The following is a 22,945-nucleotide window of genomic DNA, read 5'->3' on the forward strand; positions in this document are numbered from 1 at the left end:
ATATTGAAGGCATCAAAACTTTCAATGAGATCCCAAACTCGGTTTTGGTACCTAGTCAGCCTTTTGTCATGGCACACATACTGCCTCCTGATTTGCCTTATTACTATTTCTGAATCTCCATAAACCTGCATTATTTTAGCCTTCTTTCTGATGGCTAGCAATAACCCATGAATCAAGGATTCATATTCGGCAACATTATTAGTGCATGGGAATTGTAATCTATGGGCGGTGAGTTAGGTATCTCTTGACGGACTGATCAGTTCAAAGCTAGGTCCCGATCCTTGTTTGGATTTAGATCCATCAAATCTTAGTGTCCAAATTAGATTCTCCCGGTCTTCTGACTCTTCGTCCTCTTGGCTTTCTTCTGACACGTTTGATAGAATTTCTTCTTCTGAGGAATTGTGAACATCCGTGGCTTCAATTTCATCTACAATCAATGCCTGTGGGACCCTCTTGTATACTTGTTCTAATGCAGTCTTGCACATAGCACAAGATAATTCTGAATGGACAACGTTATGTATCCTGCACCAGTTGGGGAGGAGCAGATCTCGAACAGATGCTAAGTTGCCAAGTTGCATACTTTGTTGCACATTCTTGTGGACAAATTTTCTAAAGTTCTCAAACATTCCATCGTCATCTTGGTCGGATCCTTAATCACTTTCCACAATAACTTCTGTAGATTCCATCACCTCTTTTTTACTACCCCTCTCTTGCAAATCCTGTATCATCAAGACCTCTTCTACTTTAGGTTTGTATGTCCCTAGATCAGTTTCTAAGAATAGGACCTCATTAACTTCTCCATACTCGGTTATCATGAGCCTCAATCTTGGAGTACTGTCGATTTTGATCTGGTTTGGAACTCCTCTCCAGGGTAGCCACATATGTGCAAAGTCCGTTGATACATATCCATTCAACTTTCGCGACCAATCTCTACTCAGAAGCATACCATATGTGTCAGGCATATCCACGACTGATATGTCTATGAAATTTTGGACCCTTGGGTCTGCTGCTAACTGCACGTGGATATTGTTCAATTCTCCCATGACTGGAACCTCTGTCTTGTCCAACTGAGTGACCTTCCTTCTGGTGGGTGCAGAAGTTATACCTAATTTCTGACAGACGGCCAGGGGCATTACATTACTAGAAGCTCTTGATTCATATAGACAGTTGTGCAATAGTTTTCCAAAGATTCTGACTGATAGGAGGAATGGGGCTGGCTCATCTTTTCCTTGACAAAGAATTGAGGAGTCCTCATTATGTTCTTGATTCTTTATTTCATTGACCTTTGGATTGCCATTCTTTTCTGAAGTTTCTTCCTTTGAATTTTCCGCTTTCTTTGAAGACTTCCCTTTCTTTATTGCATCCTTCTTAGTAGCAACCCATTTTTCGGAAAGGATTTGGCTTGAAGTGAGGCTTTCTTTGATGGTGGGTTGGATTTTCTTAACATCGCCTCTTTTAAGTAACACTTTTCCTTCTAACATATTCTCTTTTTTGGATGGAAAGGATACAGTCTGGACCATACATTTGTCCTCCTCTGACTGCTGCTTGTTATCAACTTCATCTTGAATCACATTGACGGTGGCTTGACTATTGCTGGCCGCTTCTTTGGAAGTATTCTGACTTTTTGGCCTCACTGCACTTGTGTCGTTCAAGCTAATGATCACGGTGTCTTTAATTTTTGACACTTTTAGCAACTCGTAGAGCGGCAAGCTAATCTTAACCTTTTTGAGTTCTTCCAACACAAACATAGCAAGTCTTTTTATTTCATCCCGAGGAGGAGGGGCATTCCTTTGTCTATACTCTTGTGTATCTTGCGGATAATTCGGAGTATTACTAGCCTTTGGATTTGGGGGAGTAGAGAAATTGTTTGGAGGAATGGATGTTGTCAGAGGTTCTTGATTTCTCTGATTTCTTTGGTATACCCTCGGACCTACGCCTCCTGAGGACTGGTGGAATATTTCTTTTATCCCTTCAACCAGGACACTAATATTCAAGGGCGGGAAATAATATTCCGAGTCTTCAATAGGTTCATTTGCTGAAGCAGGCAGGAACTGGGAACTTGGAGGTACCATCGGTCCATTAGCTGACTCCAGCGGAAATCTTCCATTTTGAGCCTGGTCGTTCTCTCCTTTTGGTGAATGGTTGTAACTTTCCACAACCATGGCTTGGTCATACCGAGTGGTCGGGACCATTTCATATCCTGTTGTAGGAGGGTTTTCGGGTGCATTGTTGCTACGCATCTCCTGCTGAAATATGTCAGCTGCAATCTTGAATTCAGGACACTGCAATTCAGAATGTTGGTTTGTACTGTGAAGTCTACACCAGCTGGATAAGGCTGCCTCTGCTAGAAACACTTTACTGGTAGGATGATTTTCTTGATTTTGTGAACTTGATGGGTTGTCTAGTGGCGTCACCACATTTCCGCTATTAGGAGCCGCATTCCATGTTCTCCTTTGGAAGCCTTGACTGTTGTTTCTGAAACCTTGATTATTGTTTCCTTGAAAGTTCTGATTGTTCACTTGTCCCTGATTAATTCTTTGCATGCTTTGCAGTTGGTTATTTTGATTCCTCAAGTGGGTCACCTCAGTTGATAACTTCTTGATTTGTTCAATCAATTCCTTCATTTCGTCCTTTTCTTCCTGTGTTCTTGAAGAGTTTATTGCATTTTGCAGGTACACAGATTGTGCTGGTGGGGCTTGTGAAAGTGCAACTCCAGGATGAAGCACCAACTGGTTTGACGATTGTACGCTAGGATATGTTGCTTGCGGAATTGGATTCATGACTGGGGTTTGATGTGCCAAAGCCAGACTAACTGCTTGAATTTGGTTCGGTGCTGTAGTAGGTCCCATACGAAGTAGCGGCCCAGTAATATTTTGCCCCATGTGCTTACTGGCTTTAATAGCTTTTGCATACGCTGTGTTTAAATCATTTGGGATAGGATAGGCCCTCACAAACATGGCAGTGAGATGATCTAAGGCTCCATCATAAATCTCCCTTGGGTCAACAATGAGATATGGATGTCGCAACATCGTGTAAGCTCTATGGAACCTATTATTGAAAGAAGTGATAGGCTCATGCTCTCTACTTCTGATTTTAACAAATTGCCTATATAACTCAGCAGGCGTGGTTGGAATGCCAAACTTTGCAATAAATGTATCTTTCATTGCATCCCATGTTCTGATTGACTTTGTTGGTAGATGAATGAACCAGAATTATGCTTCTTCTCCTAACGAATAGGGAAAAAGTCTACAAGCTACGTCTCCGTATTCAACTCGCCTGTTGCGAAGGTCTTCGAACATTTTGATATGATCTTCTGCTGTACAATTGAAATCATTGGTGTTGAACTTAGGACAAAAATTCTCCGGATTCTTAGGCATATCATGATACACTGCAAATTCTAATGGTGATGGATTATCGATCATCCATGTAGCGCCGTTGAGTGCATAAGCAGGAGGAGGAGGAGGAGGAGCATTGTGAGCCATCGTGCTTCCCGAAGGTTGGAAACTTGGTTGAGAACTTGATGAATTGTCTTGAATTGTTGATTGAGAAATTGTCTGGATACTTGCTTGAATTGCAGCTTGTACTTGTTCTTGAAGCGACGGAGCTTGTAATAAATCAGAAGTACCTTCTGACTTCGATCCAAGTTCTCTTGAAGTATTTTCTCTCTTAGCCCGCTTCGATCTTGAAGTGAACTGAAGTTCAGTCAGATTTTTTGTGCCTGGTGTAGACCTCAATATCCTTTGGTGCTTTTCGGGCGAGAAAGAACCAATACGATCCAGCGTGAAGATCTTGTTTTTTTTTTTTGAAGATTACTGCAGGTTCCTTTGGTTACGAAGTTCCCTGGCGGCAGCTCTTTGACGTTCTTCAGCTCTGTTTGCTTCTTGTTCCAAGATAATTCTAACTCTAGTATACTTAGCGTCACTTTCCCTCAGGCTCCACGCCAGGTCATTCAATCCAGAAATAATGTCTTCTTGAATGTTGCCTATCTCCAAATTGGGTTGTACTACCTCATTTGATCCTCTATGTGGCAACACCATAGTGATACAAGTTCATCTCAAATTTTGCTGAATTTCTTTTGAGGCAAGATTTTCTAGATAGTACTGTTCCTCTTGATGATCAAACTTTTGTATAGAAAAGTAGGCTGCCCTCCTTCTAGCGCCAATTCTGTGTTTGGTCGTGTACAAAAGACACATCAACAGTAGGCCACCCCATGCTGGATGATTGGCGTGTCTGCCACATGTGGGCCAAGACGGTATAAAGTCTGTTCTTGGGTTTGGTGTGAGGATTGCTTTGGGCCAACCTATTATGCTCCCTCATCCAAACCATGTTATGGTTGAATACAAAAATCAATATAGATGTGACATGACTTATCTAATGGATTATGAAGATTATTAATATGCACATATTTGTACTCATGTTTGGTTCCTAACCCTTGTAGAAATAATTGGTTTTATGAATTACATATAATTGTTTTATGAATTACATATATCCAATATTGTTTAATATGATTCGAGGATCTAAACTGGGGCTTATTTTGACAATGACATTTTATTGATATTAAATTCTTTATTTTCATTGAATTGTAATTCTAGGGCAATATTCAAGGCAATCCCAAAAAGGGGACATTATACCTTTTCTTCTTTTTGAGGGCAATACTTTTATATGGGGTACATAACATGGCTACACATTTGCTAGGATCCATTCACCCATCTATCCTATCCACCTAATCTATGCTTATGGTTGGGGTTGTGGTTGCATAATTTTGACTTTTTATTTAGTTTATCACGTTATTGAATTATATGCACCTAGTAGGTATCAACTTAAGTTGCACTTTGAAATATTCCCCTTAATTTTTTTTCAAATTTTTCCAATTATAAGCACCACAAGCACCTGTTTGGATTAGAAAATGATAATAAAAAACATTGCTGAAAGTAACCCTTCCACTTTCTGGTCACCAAGAGCCCAATGTGGGAAGGCGAGAACATACGGTGATAAGGGGATCGTTAGCTCAATTATCTGCTGGAAATTACAATGCAAAGTACAATACTGGGCGGCAAGCCAGCCCCTTCTGCTTATCTATCGGGTGATAAAACTTTTACAACAATTTGGGGGTGCAACCAGCCAATTACAAGATTACAAGGAACTGAAAATAGCAACAATCACTTGACCACTTATCCAGTGGGAGGGCTGAAAATGGAATTGCAATCTACTAAACCTCTTATTCAGCAGGAGGATAGTGTTACAATAATAAAAGAAAGGCGGCAAGCCAGCCTCTTCCACTTATTCAGTGGGTCCTGAGCAACAATCCAAAATAGATAGCTGTTAGTACTACTAATCAGTTTTACAATGCACAATATGGATTTTCAGATTAAGAGATGTCACTGTCCAAATATAGGCGGCCAAGCTAGCCTCTTCCACTTATGCAGTGGGACTAAGAGTAATCAAGTGCTGATAACAAGTCCAACAACTACAAATGATAATAGATATTCAGTCCTGTTGGTGTCTGTTTTATCATCTACCAAACATTAGGATAGGATACCCAAAGGTATTCTATCCTCGCCTGAAAAATCACTACTGATTCCAAGGTCTATATGCGCGAACAAGCGACTTTAGTGGAATAGCTTCTTGGGTAGTGTATGCTGAAATTTTCAAGGGGGACTTATGTTTGACAAGTATTCTTTTGAATTTCTGAACATAGATGGATTTAGCAATTTAGGCTCTTCTTTTTTTTGGGGGGGATTTTCTGGGATTTAGACTTTCAAAAGAAAGGGAAAAAGGGATAGAGTTCAGGAAGGCTAATCTAATCCTACGAATTCTGGAGACGGTACCAACTGGGTGCTCTCGAGAAACCAAGCCTTGCTTCGCCACACTAGGGACAACTACACAAGGCCGGTGCAATCTTCAATGGGTTGTGCTTATGATCGAGATGTTGGGATGCATAGGGGATGGGCTCAGACTAATTTTGCATGGTGAGATGGAAATCATCCATACACCAAAAGTATGAGCAGAGATACACCATCAATTGACACTTATCAAATCCTTCCTTCGAATTAACAACAATGAAAGCAAATCTAAATTATTTCTAACTAAGTGTTGAGGCAATTGAAACCATGCAAATCATTCAAATAATACAGATTACAAAGCAGCGCACTTGCAATATATTATCTGGAAATGACCTTAAGCAACAATACATCAAAAACCTCACACTCTCCAAATGAGAGGAGGTAGCCTTATATAGTTTTCAAGAATAAATGAACGGCCGAGATCAAATAGTGATCAAGGGCCGAGATTGAAAGCTATAAACCCTAATTAGGGTTTCCCAAAACTAACTACCTGTTGACGTGTATTTTGTACACAATCATACACAGAATAAAATACCTAAAGGCATCTTATCCTCTCTTGAGAAAATAGTCTCTAACTGCTGAAGATTCGCGTAAAGGATCAGTTAGGTAGACTCCAAGGTTCTTTTAGTGGGGTCTCCACGTGTGGACAAGCTCCAGTGGTATGATGTGATTTGCTGGAATCACAAGGGGACTTACATTGAACTTCCGATCTGCTTTGCTGGACACAGGCTCTTACTAACTTAGATTAAAAAAAATAGAAAAAGGATAAGGGCGAAGAGAGGATCTAATCCTAATACTAAGAATGTAGGAGCAATGACTTGACCTTTTGATGAAACTCTAACTAGGTCTTGTTTTGACATCAATGGAACATCTACACAAGACTAGTGCAATCTTCTAAGGGGAGCTTTATGATGTTCAAGTTATCACCGCAGGCATAGATACCATCCAAGTTGATGCATATCAATGAAGAGGCAACAAATTGAAATTGAGCTTAGGCTGAATGATTCCAGTTGACTACGCAAGGCAAGTCTGCAATCAACAAACTGCTAGTAGTATGGATGTACGAATTCCACCATCAATCAATCACATTTCCTCCATTCATCTAATTATCTACCATCTAAGATTGAAGACTCAACAAGAAACCATGCAAATTGCAAGAAAAACGACATATTTCACCATTACTTCAATGAAAATGGAGTTTGTTTACAATCAATGGCAACAATTTCTTGCCTTGTCCTCCTATTCTACTCTCTAACTACTTTCAACTATTTACAAATCTCTCTAATTCTATCTAAAAATCTCTTTCACTCTAATTCTCCTTTTACAAATGAAATGTTTGGGCTTATATAGTGCCCACAATACAATTTGATGGCTTAGATCAATTCAAGATCAATGGCCAAGATTTTACAATGAAAACCCTAATTAGGGTTTGTTACAACCATTACATAACATTTAATGCTTGACCAATGATAAAATTGTATTGCTTGGACACATGTCCCTTCTAGAAAAATCGACCAATGGATAGCCGGGGTAGGTACATCGGAGTTTGTGCCACCTTCCATGAGTTAAGTACATTGAATCTGGACATGCTGAGATGGACTTCTCTGATTGGAGAAATGATGACTAGGACGCCACCTCATCTGACACTTGAAGCTTGCTAGATATTTAATTTGATGTCGTTGAGAGGCTATCTTTGATTAACTCTTGTTCTAACTCCTTTTGTCCTTGATGTGCAGGATGATGTACCTCGCCTTGGAACGCTGGATTGGAAGAGGTCGCCCATGTCTTGGCTTGATCGTCCTGGCGAAGACCGTCCTTGATCCGGCTTGATTTTCCTTGAAGAGACCTCCATTTGACGCCTACACAACATTTCAAAATTAGTAACATGATTTTGCAATACATAACATAAATTAGAGAGCAAATTTTAGGAAACTTAATGATAAGTCCTTTATTAATCATTTCCTAAAAACAACTGAGCTAAGGCAAAACAAAATTTCAAAATTCAAAATTAAGGCAATGACGATCAAAATTTGAAATTAAAACAAGAGATCTTGCCATACCTTACTTGAGAGCTTAACTCTAAAATGCAAAATAAAGGAATTCGCCTAGGCAAAATTTGAAATTCGATAGTCTTGATGTGATCTTCAAAAGAACGTTCCTCTTATCAACTTCGCCACCCTTCAAGCCTTGGACGTGATCTTTTCTTCAAGTTAGCAATTTCGCCATCTTTGATATGTCTTTGACGTCCTAGGCAACTTCGCTCAAATAGAAACTTCAAGTTCGCCTCTCCTTTGGATAGTTACTAGTGCCTTCTAGCTTGAAATGAAATTCGTTCCTCCTTTGCCTTCTCCAAGTCGCATATGAGAGATGATAAATGATGATGTGAAAATGAAATAAACTACCCCTCCCTTTATAGCGCTCACACCTCTCACCACCATTTAGGCCGACTTTGTAAAAATAAAGCAATTTAAATGATTTTTAAATGAATAACAAGGGCCGACCTCCATAAAACAAATAAATACCAAGCGCTCCATTTAATTTTTTAATGAATTAATAATCAATTATTAAATGCCTTCATTTTTAATTAATAAATTCGATTTTCTTACAAGGCAAAAATAATCAATTAATACCAAGCGCTAAATTTAAATGCCATTAATTAAATATCGATTTTCCTAGCATTTAAATAAATTCAAAAATGCGTTTGAGCGCCAAAATTTTTAAAAAACATGGAAAATATGTACCTCATCGCCCTGGTCCCTGACTAAGGGACAGGAGCGATCCATCACTTGGTCTTGATTTTTTGCACTTTTGACGTTCAAAGCCTTTAACCTCACGTTGGAATTGGCATTTTCGCTAGGATTTTCAAACTTGAGTGACTTGTCTTGCAAATAAATGTCCCTTAGATGTGATATCGCCCTGGTCCCTTGAAGAGGGACAGGAGCGATCCTGAAGCTCTAGCCAAAACGTGTCATCTTTCATCCTTGGTTCCTCGTTCATTGCCTCTTAAAGGACGTCCTTGACCTTAGCTATCCTTGCATTGTCTTGATTTTGTCGGAACATGAGTGTTTTAGTAAAAATCGCCTTGGTCCTTGTCCAAAGGACAGGAGCGATATGAGTCCTTTAACTTAATTGATAACACTTTTACGTTCAAAACTCTTGCATATCATCTTCAAAAGACACCTTGTACCTTTTACCCCTTTGCAAAACCTTGACTTAACGTGATTTTTGAAGGAATTAGCAACTATAATCAATATCGCTCTGGTCCCTTCCTGAGGGACAGGAGCGAACTTCAAGTCTTTGGGTTCATGCTTGCGTTCTCCAACTTGCAATCACCATCATCGTGCAAAATAAAGTTCCTTGATCCTTCGTGATCACTTGATGCTTGATAAACTTTCAAATTTTAAGCCTTCATAAGAATTTCGCTCTGGTCCCTTGGAGAGGGACAGGAGCGATTTTAGCTCTATGGGCCTTATTTCACTTTGTCACCTTCAAAACTTATATTCAACGGGTTCGTAATGTGCTCTTCTATTCATCCATGCCTTGAGATCGGTTCAAACTGTGCAAGAAAGTCATCCACAACAAAAATCGCTCTGGTCCCTTCCTGAGGGACAGGAGCGAACTTAAGCATTTTGGTCCTTTGTTGACGTTTGATAATCTTCAATTTGTCTTCAACGGGTTCGATTGACCTCCTTTCTTGCCTTCGAACATAAAATTTGCTTGATCTTTGCCTAGATCGTACCTTATGAAGAATTTCGCTCTGGTCCTTCAGTGAGGGACAGGAGCGAATTTGACCCTCTAGGCAAAACTTCATCATCTCATTGTTTTTGATCAAGTCTGGATGCTCTATCATGCTCATTTCGTCCTTCACCATGCCTTTGATGTCTCGATTCGTCCAAACAAGGTCAGGAATGGCTCAACTAAGCATTTTCGCTCTGGTCCCTTGGTGAGGGACACGAGCGAAATTTGACTTGTCGCACTCTCGATCAGGACAATTTTAATGGAATATAACATTTAAGTATAAGTGACATTTCCTTCTATGTTTCTTCTTTCTTATACTTTAAGTTATATTCCATATATACTTTCAGGATGTTTGAGAGTGGTTTCAGACCTCCAGGAGTTATATTGCAAAATCTAGTTTTTGGAGGTTTTTTCAGTTTCCAGACTTAGTCAAATTCAGGATCAGGGCATTCCAGACTTAGCCAAATTTCAGGATCAGGACCTCACTCAAGCCGGACTTGCTACCCTGTTGATCTCCCCGACAGCACTTCAAGTTATATTCATTTGATAAAATGTACCTCTTTGGACCTTCTCACATCGTCAAGACGTTAAAATCTTGCAAGGACAAAGCAAAATTGGATTTGTAGCTCCGGTCCTTCACTGAGGGACAGGAGCGATTTAGGCAATTAGCACTGTTATGGACGTCCCAAAAATCTTCAATTTATATTCAACGCATTTATCTCATGTTTTTCCTTGTTTTTGAACGTAAACTTGCCTTGACCTTTGTCTGGATTTTGCATAATGAAGGAAATCGCTCTGGTCCCTGGGAGAGGGACGAGAGCTACAAGGTACCTCGCCCTGGTCCCTTGGAGAGGGACAGGAGCGATATGGTCAATATAGGTCATTCTCCTTCGTTTTTGCATATCAAATTAAAGTATCTTCCTTCGGACGTCCTCAAATCATTAAACTTTCAAAATCTTGCAAGGACAAGGCGAAATTGAATTTGTAGCTCCGGTCCTTCACTGAGGGACAGGAGCGATCTTCCCCCTGGAGGCATTTCTGTGCTCATGAAAATCTTCAATTTATATTCAATGGAAAGATCTCGCCGTTCTCCATCACTTCAAACGTAAAATTTGTCTGGACTCTGCAAGAATGATGAGATATTTGAAAACGAGCTCCCGTCCTTCACTGAGGGACAGGAGCGATTTTGCTCCTACAGGCCAAAATATCATGATTTTACACATTTTATCACTTCACAAGGCGAAAACAAATCATTTGAAATGCCTAGGATCAAAAATCAAAAAAGTCAAAATTTGGTCAAAATTACTCAATTGGACAAAATTCATGTTTCATCATCAACACTTAGACGAATTTAGACTCTGCGTCAACATTCCAATTGAAAATTAGACCATTCTGGCGAATTCATTTCATTCAAAATTTGCATTCTAGAAAAGGAAACTCAAAAGCTCTCAAAAGCGACTGGATTCTGGTCCGAAAAGACGGTAATTAAAACCCTAAGGCTTGACCCTAAATCCAGACAACTAACAAACTAACAAAACCCTAAAAAAAAGCAAAGCGAAAACGAACAAAACGAGCAAAAAACATGGGTCCCCATTTGCAATGGGGCGATGTGTGAAAACGTCACAACACTACCCTCGACCAATTACATTTGGGACACTTGTCCTTCTTGCTAAATATGAACCATCAATGAAAATAGAAGGTTGTTGCGTAGTGAAGTGTGCCCTTCTAGAAGCTTCTGGATAAGTCAGGTGCATCGAATCTGGACATGTTGACTTGGAGCGATCTGATTGGTTGGAAGATGACGAGGCGCCACCTCAACGTGTTGAATGTCTTTCTTGAATTTTCCAATTTGTGTCAAGAAATTGCCTAAGTATGGAAATTTGATTCCTTCTTGTCGCCATTTGATTCTGCTTGGGAGCTTGTCTTTTTAATTCCTTCAGGAGATGAAATCCTTCAAGAAGTTGGAAGTTTATTTAACTTTCCCATATTTTCACCAAGTCTGAGAACTTTTCTTTCTTGATGCCTTGAGATTCTTTCAAGTGCCTCGAATTTGGAGAAGAAATCTCTTCGCAAAGTATTTCTCATACTTAGCCAAATTTTATCCCTCTCTATGCTCGGACGAACCTTGCTCGTGGTCCCTTTTTCAATTTTGAAATTGGCTCGAAACTCCATTTGTGTTTTCTGTGATGATCCTGCCTTCAGTTGCCAATTTATGTTGCATGGGAAGAGGGTTAAAAAGCTCTGGGTAACCCCTTGCAAATATGAAATGATGGGATCAAGCTGTTCAGGCATTCACTGTGATCATGTCCTTCTTCTCGATACCCTGACATGCCTTCAACATTTCCCATACTTTGCCAAATTTTGGCTATCTTCACGCTCGGATGAACCTTGCCTGTGAACTCCAACTGCGATCTCTATGATGATCCCGCTTCTATTTCCTCACGTGACTTGTAAAACCAAAGGAAAATAAGTTAGAAATCTATCTTGGATTAAAGAAAATCGAGGCTGCAATCAGCGAAGTGTTTGGAAAATTTTACTTCATTTTCATACTTAGCCATGAGAATGGGATTTTCACATGTAAATTCTCCAACCTTCAAGATAACTGTGATCACAATCCAACACCAAGTGTTATAACTCCGAAAATTTCTTATACTTAGCCAAAAAAAATGATTTTCCTCCCTTAGAAATTCGAACAAATTCACTAAAATTCATTTCTCAAACTCTAGAAAAACTCAGAAAATATATAAATCTGCATCATGAATTTAATTTCACCTTCAAAAATACTCAAAAATTCAGGAGAGATTCAATAATTTGTCCTTATACGGGTTGTCTAACCCCAAAAAATTTGTGAAACTTTTGTCAAAAAAGTTTATCCAACTTCCAGCAATATCCAAAACTTTCTCCAGATGAACTCCAAACTGAAAGTATTTTACTATGCTCTCCTTAATATTTTCGAACTTCTTGGTGTAGAAATGAAGTTTACAACGAAGTATTTGTAAATAAAGTTAAATCCTCAATCAGAAACCCTTAAAATCTTCCAAATCATGTTTCCAATTTTAACTTCATTCTTTTGGAAAGTGTTGTCATGTTTCCAAATTCGAAGAAAATATCTTCCAAAAGTTTCCAATTTGGCTATAAGTTCGAAATATTTATTAATCTTCCAATATTCTCTTTAAAAAAACTTGTCAGTTTGGATTTAAGTTCGAAATCCTCTTCAATCTTCCAATATTCTCCTTTTGAAAACTTTCTATTTTGGATTTAAGTTTGAAATCTTGAAGGATTTTCATGACATCACGTTGTATTTTCGTTGATTCTGTTTGACTTTTATGTGTAGGCAGACTTTTGGAGGCTTACCTTCATCTTCCTCAAACTTGGGCGGACTTTCCTTACCTCTCTAAGGCATGGCGGAGTTTGAGAAGGCTCTTCAACATCATACTTAGCATCTACTTCCTTGGGCGGAGTTTTGAAGGGTCCCTTCAACATGGAGGGTGGACTTTGAGCCAAGCTCAATCAAGGCGAATTTTTAGCTAAGGCATAGGGCGGACTTTGGAACACACCCCCTAGGCGGACTTCTAGACATTTCTCCTTTATGGCCTAGGCGGACTTTGAAGGTTGCTTCCAACACTTAAGACCTTGGGTGGACTTCAAGCATCTCTCCTCATGGCTCTCTAACCTTTGGGCGGACTTTGGGCTTGGCTCCTCCATAACCCTCCTAGCCTATGGCGGACTTTAGTGGCTTCTCCACCTTGGGCGGACTTTAGAAGGCTCTCCACCTTGGCAGACTTTGGAGGCTTCTCCACCTTGGCGGACTTGGGAGAGGGCTCCTACATGACCTTCATCTTGGGTGGACTTTGGTGGTGTCCCCACCTTGGGCGGACTTCTATCATCTCTCCCACCTTGGGCGGACTTTGGAGACACCTCCTCATGGCTCTCTAACCTATGGTGGAGTTTAGACTTGGCTTCTCATCACTTGGCATGCTGGACTTTGGAGTGTTGGCCACCATGGCCTCTTCCACCATGGCCTCTTCAACCTATGGCGGACTTTGGAGTTGCTCCATGCAAGGCAGACTTTAGGCAACACTCCTACCTTGAGCGGACTTTGGAGACACCTCCTAAGGCGGACTTTAGGCATCCCTCCTCTTGGGCGGACTTCAAGCATCTCTTCCATCTTGGCGGAGTTTTGGTCTACCTCCCAACATGGCGGACTTTTAGATATCTCCAACATGGGCGGACTTCTAGACCTTTGCTCTTCAAGGCGGACTTTTGGAGGCTCTCAAGAGGGCGGACTATATATGAAATATAACATTTAAGTATAAGTTTCTCTTTCTTATACTTTAAGTTATATTTCATATATATTGTCAGGATGTTTGAGAGTGGTTTCGGGCCTCTAGGACTAATAATGCAAAATCTAGTTTTTGGAGGATTCTCCAATTTTCCAGACTTAGTCAAATTTCAGGATCAGGATGACATTCCAGACTTAGCCAAATTTCAGGACATTTGAGGATCAGGATGATTTTTCGAGCTAAGTATCCTTTGAAGGTGCCATGACCCCCTAAAATATAGGAACTTAGCTTTTTGGGTCAAAACTTGAAAATTTTGGATCGGGGTCGAAGCAGGTCAATGGTACAAGTGTAAACCCTAGGTTTGCATCCCGAAAAAGCAAAAAAGCCTAAAATCTAGGGATTTAGCTTTTTTAGGTCAAAACTTGGAATTTTCGAGTTCCAGTCGAAGGTGGTCAGTGGTGCAAGTGTAAACCCTAGGTTTGCATCCCGAAAAAGCAAAAAAGCCTAAAATCTAGGGATTTAGCTTTTTTAGATCAAAACTTGGAATTTTCGAGTTCCGGTCGAAGCAGGTCAGTGGTGCAAGTGTAAACCCTAGGTTTGCATCCCGAAAAAGCAAAAAGCCTAAAATCTAGGGATTTAGCTTTTTATGTCAAAACATGGAATTTTCGAGTTCCGGTCGAAGCAGGTCAGTGGTGCAAGTGTAAACCCTAGGTTCCCATTTCGAAAAAGCAAAAAGCAGACATCCCTAAAAATAAGGGAAAACTTTCTAAAAATAGCCATACCGGGGATTGGGTTAAAAAGGCCAAAAACAAAACTTCCTAAAAAATAGGAAAAAGCAAAAAAGCAAACTTTCGTCCAAATCGATTGCGATCTTCATCCTTTGGCCTTTTTAAGCACTCTGGTGGTGTTCACACTTCGGAATCACATAACTTGCAAAAACTAACTTTCAATTGTCAGGGCCTGAAATGCTTTGAACTGGACAAGGCTTGGTGAAACTGCAGCAAAAGGTCATAGGACACTAACAAAACCCTAGAAAGCAGGAAAAGAGAGGGTCCCCATTTGCAATGGGGCGATGTGTGAAAAAGGTCACAACAACTCCCAAACCAACATAAACCAATCACACCAAGACGCACTCCACACTAACAACTTCGAATTCTGAAAATGCAAACCACACATCGGAAAAACGCAGACCAGCAAGCTAAGAACTCACTAAAATGCTCACAACTTAATCCACACTCAACAGAAAGACCTCAAAATGGATGCAAATGAAAGAGGCAAGGTAGGCGATAAGTTTAGAACCAACAAACTGCACCCAAAACCCCTAAATTAATTTATGCATGCATTCCTAGGCAGCCCAACATAGTACGTCCAAGGCAGAAGTACGGTTTGCATTTTAAAAACAAACACAACATTAAGCACTACAAACTTACAAACTTTATCGCCTGGGGCATAGGAAAAGAACGAGTAACTACCCAGAATGAGCTGACACACGAATAGAGAGTTATGAGCGAAGACATGCTACAACCACACCAAAATAGCAACCTGAAAGCACACTAACAACACTCCAAAATCAGAAAACGACAAAAATCTTCATCTTCATTGAGCTCAATCTGCTCCGCTGGATGAGAAACAATCACAAGTTCAGCTAGGCGCTATCTCTCAAGCACGAAACTGAAGGCACTAGGAGGTATGCATCCCTCGAAGCAAAGGTCTGACAGTATTTCAACAACACTTCATTATCATAGCAAATGGATACCAAAAATGAGGGCCGAAGGCCGTTATTTATAACTTTTCACCAGGCCAAATTGAAATTGAAATTCGTCCCAAATGGTACCCAAACCAAATGCACTTTCATTTCATCCTCATTTGGCATTGTATTTCATTTTATTTCCTTAGCATATGGCGTCCACAACATGACTCCCCTTAAGTCATACTTTTTTGGAATAACTTAAGGTTTATAAAATAATGTTAATGAATTTGCACTTTGGCATCCAAAAAGAAGGTGAAATAATTTGTGCAAATAGACTTAGGATAAAATTAATATTTTCCTCCTCCAAGTCGTCCTTAGTCAAGACATAATATATATAAGCCTTAATCAATTAAATATACCTTCTTCAACCACTGCCACATTTGAATTGAAGCCAAGGTATTGAATTGCAAAAATAGTCATCTGAAACAAAATAACACTGCCAAAAATAACCACTGAGTTGAGCTGCAGAACCCTTGCCAAAAATAGCACTGCTAAAAATAGTGCTTACTATAAATAGCATATTGCTAAAAATAGTAAGTGTTTCCAAAGTGATTTTTAGCACATTCTGAGCAGTTGCCGAACTTACTAAAAATAGTAAGTTTGGAAAAAGTCATCCAATGCAGATGCATGGCAAACCATCCTGAAGCTCTCTGAAAACTCGGAAAGAATCCAGAATCCAAACTGAGAAACTTCCACGAATGCACCCCTGAAAACACCAAGGAATCCTCCTATAAAATAGGAAACCCTAATTTCTGCTTCTGAGTAGCCTACAGGTCTCCGGAATAGGCTAACGACCAACTGAACTAGTCACTGCTAAGAAGGGGACATTACAAACTTGCACTAGCTTGTACTTGTTTGGTGGAGTTGTACTATACACATTACTACATTTCCATCTTGCCCCACACGACTAGTGAAGTTGGCTTGGTATGTGGGTTTGCTCCCCATTGGTCTCAAATTTGACTTCGAGGCTCGGGCTTACCTAATGCCTGTGGTTAACTGGTGATTGCGGGCATCCCTAGAGGACTAGTCTCGCCTCAGCGTGCCCCTTCTTGGCTCCAACTTGGCAGTAAGTAAGACCAAAGAAATGCAGGTTGGGCATTGGGCTGCGTCGCGGGGATACTTGTGAGGTATTAGAAAAGAAAAAAAAAACATTTCCATCTCACATTGGTTGTACATTCACAACTCTTGGTGGTGTATCCTACTCTTATACAAGCATCCCTTGTACATAATCTCATTGTGTTGCATCCTTTGATTTTAATATAATTATTTTGTCCTATTTGTCTTCTTTGCGCTTTTCTTTAGGCTTTATTGATCTTGGGTGGCTATCTCGATAGCCAAATCAACCACAACCTTGTCAAAATTGTGTTTCTCTACAAATGATTGGACTCAAAAGATGTTAGTGTTCTACAAATCATTGATCCCAAAGGAGAGTACATGACTTTGAACTGACTTTGAACAAAGTGGAGTGAAGTTTCTGCCTTACTGAAGAAAGAGTTTTTTCTGAAAATATAAAATAGTTTTGACTAACTTTCTTCTGTTCAAGGACATTTCTTTTTACTTTAGAGTTTAGACAGTACTCTATATCATATTGAAGATTATTAGATGCCAAACAATGATGAACCCAATTATGAATTGGTTCAAATTTTGATAAAAGGAAGCTCCCATGAACATCTGGATTCTAGGCATCTAAATATCAAAATTAATGATTGTACAGACCTGTAAACTTGTCTGCATAAGCTCCTATGTGAACAATAAGAAAATTTATAGATATAACTGCTATATTGTTATTTAATGTTCTCATATTTATTGATCCCAAAGGAGGGTACAGGACCTTGAACAACAAAGCAAAGTGAAGTAATCCCCTAGTAGAGGATAGTATTTGCTCAGAATATGAAGTATTTGAATTTGAGGTTCTTTCTCTTGTTCACGTACAATTATGTTTAGTTTGTATGGCAGTATATGATATGGAAGGCTAATAGATGCACAACAAGGTGAATTGGTTCAAATTCTGATAATGTGAAATTTCCATTAACTGTAACTGGAATCAAGGAGATGTTTCAAGAAGAGGCAAAATTTTGTCAGATAGTAGATACTAGGGAAAATTTATTTTAATTTTTTCATAAAGGCTACTGATTTGAGGAATCTAGAAAGTGTTGTCAAAATCAATAATTGTCTTGTCCTGCAAACTTTTCTGTGACCAATAAGGAAAGTTCATTGATAGTCATAGAACTGCTTTTTTGTTATTCAATGTTCTCATATTTCTATTTTAAGTACATATAATTATTTGGAAATCCTTCATTTAAATTTGTTGACGAGTTTGTATTCATATCTAATTTCATCAAGATTCGTACATGCTAATTGTTCAAAATGTGGATTAGGTACTCTGTTTGTATAAGTTGTTAAGTTTATTCATCTTTGAATATTCACCGTTCCTGAGAGTTTAATGTAATTTGACATCTATAAGAGTGCAAAACTTATTAATTTTGTTCTCTGCATATTCTCAGGTCTATTTGTGATAAATATGGTTGTGTCAGAGAAATAGATAATAAGTTTTATGTTAAACTATATTTTGTTGCTTCCAGTAATATGACCCATTTTTGTATGATAGATGCGAGGCACTTTGATAAAGTCAGGAGCATTGGAACTGTGAGGTAGAGAGAGTGAGGGAAGGGAGAAAGCACGGTGGAAAACTGGGTAATAAAAAAAGGGTCCCTTGAACAAGCTTCGGAGAGAGCTTAATTACATGAACAAGAAGCTGGAGTAGGTCTTAATCGTTAAGTCCTTCATTTTTGAATATCTCATATCTGAGGAGTTTCTTGGAGCAAAAGAGGGAAAGATGGAGCTTTCTGGGCATCAGTTTCACCAAAGATTTTTCTCTTGGTTTGCCTCATAGAATTTAGCTTTGGCGCCACTCTCTGTTAGTAAAAGAACTGTAGGATGCAGATATAAGAGGGTTCTAGTTTGAATTTGTAGTTACTTTAGGATAGTCATTACATTGGGCAATCTTAACTATTCCTTGAATTATTCAGTGTAAAATACTTAACAGGTCCTTCCACTTCCTGCAGGCAAGAGATTACGAAGGAAGATTATTTGTCTTGGCAACAATGAGTGACCAGGCCATTCGAACATTATATGTTGGCAACCTACCTGGCGATATTCGAGAATGGGAAGTTGAAGACCTTTTTTATAAGGTTACCATTGTTCTTCTTTGTTTTTGAATGGATTCATATGTTTAATTGTATAACTTTATATTAGAATGGAGTATTATTCTGTGTTCTTGTTTACTGTTAAAGTTAAAGTTTATTTTCTGTTTCTTTTTGTATTTGGGTTTGGATGATAGTGGAAACATAATTCCTAATTGCTTTGCAGTTTTTATGTAGATAGATAAGAAATCATCCCATAGAATGCATATTGCAAAATAGGCATGCACTTCCTAATTTTTTTGCAGTTTGTACTTGGATACAAAAAAGAAATTGTCCCATAGAATATATAAAGCAACGAACTAAGGTTTCACTGGGAGTTTTATTATGAGGACCTTAGAATGTATGGACCAAACATATTTAAACTGTAGATTTCATTATTATGCATATTACCGTGTATGGCCCAATGTCCATAGTCATTTAAATTTTAGAATTCATACTTAGGTATTATTTTCTTCTTTGGTCTGAGATAATCTGATACCTATATATAAATCTCTCATATTATTCAAATGGTTGGTTTTATACTTTATTTCATATACTTAGAAATAAGTGACGTAGAATTTTTCATTTTTGTCTTATAGTTATAAGAGATTCTTATCATAAAATTCATCAATAGTTACCACTACAAGAGTTTCCTCTAATCGTAAATTCATTAGTATCTGATATCTTATAGCAATGCAGTCTTTTTCACATTCAAATTTCTTTATATAATAATGGATTATAATGGAGCATGCTGATAGAAATTCAAATAGCCAGCTGTTGATTGAATTATAATTGAAGTATTAGGCTAGTAAATCAAATTACAAATAACCATTGCGATAGAAATCTAGTTGAACTTGTGCATTTTAAAGTGGATTGTCATGAAAAGTTACGTTTGAAACATTTATAAATTTCCATTAAGACCGATGGTTTATGGTTTAGTAAAATGTAATATTCCCCTTAATTGTTTTCAATTATTTTCAGTTTACAATCAACACAAACACCCACCAGGGTTAGAAAGTGAAATCCCAATACTGCTCAAAGTAACCCTTTCCACCTTTTGATCACCGAGAGCCCAATCTGGGAGGGTGAGAGCATACAATGTTGAGGGGATCGTTAGATACAAGGAACTGAAGTTGATTATAATACTTGAGCGGCAAGCCAGGCCCTTCCACTTTTCAGCGGGATACTAAGAATACTGAAAGTGTTAGGTCCCGGAGACAACTGAGAGGGGGGGGGGGGGGGGGGTGAACCAGTTGTCTAATAAATTCAAACCAAGATCTTATTTAACCAACTTAATGCTTAATACCGGTAAACCAGTTAAGTATGTCGGTAGACAGTGTTAACAGTAAATTGCTATACCGGTAAGGATTAATGCATGAAACATAAACACAAAGTCATCCACAACACATGACACCAATATTTGTACGTGGAAACCCTGTAAGGGGAAAAACCACGGTGGGTAACCTTACCCACAATCAGATGATACTACTGCAGATAGTAAGTGTACAAAAAGGGGTCTGCACATGCAGAAAGGCCAACAACCTAGAGCTCATTGCTCAATCACAAATGGGAGTCACACTGACTACAGTTGGATGGTTAAATCCAATAAGAATGTACTACACAAAATAGCATCTTCATATGTTGGATTCAGTATCGGTGTAATGCTGATATGCTTCTACAAAAACCTAACTTCACCTTCAAATGATGTCTTCGTGTATACCTCTACTTGATCTCGCATATACCTTCACAAAATTCTTTTTCGCATTCCACACTTGATCTTACAAATAAGATCTTACATTTATACCATATCCTAAGACCAATTTTAGTAGGTCGGCTCTACAAGATATTACAATAAAAACATTTTACAAATAATATAATATCCGATGCAATAACCGATCGAACATGTCGGCTTAATGCATTTACAAAAATAATAAATCATCTCCATAGCATGCCATGCTGATCTGGAAAGGATAAACTTGTCGGTGTAACCCTAGATAACTTGGACCTATTTGCCGGTAAAAGCAAATATGCAAATATGAATATACCAATGATTATTTCTTCAAAATAAAGTGTCCACATGATGTCTTCGACATTACCAAGTGTCTTCCATATCATTCCAGGTACCGGTGAACAATATATCCTACCGGTGAATCATATGCCAGTAACTGTTGCAAAGTTTACTGTTTGCCGGTGAATGTTGCTGGATCTGCAAAGTAGGTGTATTCAGTAGGTGTTGACATCAATGACAAAACCATACCAAAATACCAATAATCTCCATTTCTCCCCCTGGGAGTAACAATACCAATTTCTCCTTAAATGTGTTTGTCCATAGATATCTCTCCCCCTTTGACATCTACTGCCAAAGTCACAAAAGTCAAGTTCATACAAAATACGAACCAATTCAATATACCAACTACTCCCCCTGAGAAGTAGCTTCCTCATCAAATACCGGAATAAAAGATTTGTCCATTTAATTCTGCCGGTTGATGACAATCATCAATTGTTTAAGTCTCTACCGGTGGTGGTATGACTCCAAGCTGATCTCTGAGATACTCAAAAGTCTCCTTAGGCAAAGGTTTTGTGAAAATATCTGCAAGTTGTTCTTTAGTGTTCAAATCAACCAGTTTTATCTCTTTTTCTTCAACTTTTTCCCTTAAAAAATTCAGTTTGATAGAAACATGTTTTGTTTTAGAATGTAATACCAATTTTTTAGATATATCAATTGCTGCAGTGTTATCACAGTATATAGTAATAGGTTCCTTGCACTTTACCTTTATGTCTTTCAACATTTGCTTAAGCCAAAGTACCTGTGTACAGTTTGTTGTTGCTGCAACATATTCTGATTTTGCTGTTGATAAAGATGTAAACTCTGTTTCTTACTCAACCAAGAAAGTAATCTCTTTCCAAGAAAAAATGCTCCTCCAGTGCTGCTTTTTCTATCATCCACATCTCCTGCCCAATTTGCATCTGTGTATGCACATAGATCAAAATTTTCATCTTTAGGATACCATAATCCAAGATTTGCTGTGCCTTGTAAGTATCGGAAAATCCTTTTTACTGCTGATTCATGATTTTCCCTAGGATTACTCTGAAATCTAGAAACAATACATACTGAATTCATAATATCAGGCCTGGTTTGTATTAAATACAATAAACCTCCTATCATAGATTTGTATCTAGTTGGATTAATAAGTGTAGATTCATCCTTTTGAGATAATTTGTCATTTGTAGTCATAGGTGTGCTTACCGGTTTAGAGTATTTCTTTAGTAGTTCTTTCCAGTAGTTAGATTGACTCAAAAATATACCTTTATCAGTCTGTGAAATCTGCAATCCTAAATAGAATTTTATTTCTCCAATCATAGACATTTCAAATTCTTGCTGCATTTCAAGAGAAAATTCTTTACATAATCCATCTTCTCCTCCAAAGATTATATCATCAACAAATACTTCAATAATCAAGATGTCATCATTAGTTACTTTGTAATATAAATTGCTATCTGCATTTCCTTTTGTAAAACCAATCTTTAAAAGATACTTATCCAATCTTGCATACCAAGCTCTTGGGGCTTGTTTCAATCCATACAGAGCTTTTCTTAACCTGCAGACCATATCATTGTCATCTGTCAAAGAAAATCCATCAGGTTGTTCAATATAAACTTCCTCTTCAAGATCTCCATTCAAAAATGCATATTTAATATCCATTTGATAAACTTTGTAATCCTTGTGAGTTGCAAAGGCCAAGAATAATCTAACTATCTCAATTCTGGCTACCGGTGCAAAGGTTTCATTGTAATCAACTCCTTCTTTTTGAGAATATCCCTTACACACTAGTCTTGCTTTATTTTTGACAACCTTTGCATCTTCATTAAGTTTTTTTCTAAATACCCATTTGGTTCCAATTACATTTTTATCTTTAGGCCGGGGAATTAATGTCCAAGTATTATTCTTTTCAATTTGTCCTAATTCTTCTTCCATAGGTTTAATCCAAAATTTATCTTCACATGCCTCATTGATAGATGATGTTCAATTTGAGAAATAAGACATACCTTTTCATTTGCCTATCTTCCTCTTGTCATAACTCTTTTAAATTTGTTTCCAATTATCTGATCTTCAGAATGATTCAGTCTTACATACCGGGGTGTCTTAGT

The 22,945-nt window shown here is 38.3% G+C and overlaps 1 protein-coding gene across 11 annotated transcripts in view; it reads left to right on the forward strand.

The window, feature by feature from the left end:
* The window catches only part of LOC131041418 (serine/arginine-rich splicing factor SR34A), a 143,292-nt gene that overhangs the window by 30,968 nt on the left and 89,379 nt on the right, over positions 1-22,945 (forward strand). For 4 of the 11 annotated variants that reach the window (XM_059213999.1, XM_059213998.1, XM_059213997.1 and 1 more), the window contains exons 2-3: positions 18,223-18,494; positions 18,680-18,805. In XM_059213999.1, coding sequence (XP_059069982.1) covers positions 18,719-18,805 — 87 coding nt within the window. In that variant the 5' untranslated portion in view covers positions 18,223-18,494; positions 18,680-18,718. Of the gene's footprint in view, positions 1-18,222; positions 18,532-18,679; positions 18,806-22,945 lie in introns of all 11 variants that reach the window. The other 7 variants (XM_057974500.2, XM_057974498.2, XM_057974494.2 and 4 more) reach the window with 5 other exon arrangements.

Source organism: Cryptomeria japonica, chromosome 11 (genome assembly GCF_030272615.1).
Source record: "Cryptomeria japonica chromosome 11, Sugi_1.0, whole genome shotgun sequence".
NCBI classification, from domain to species: Eukaryota; Viridiplantae; Streptophyta; class Pinopsida; order Cupressales; family Cupressaceae; genus Cryptomeria; species Cryptomeria japonica.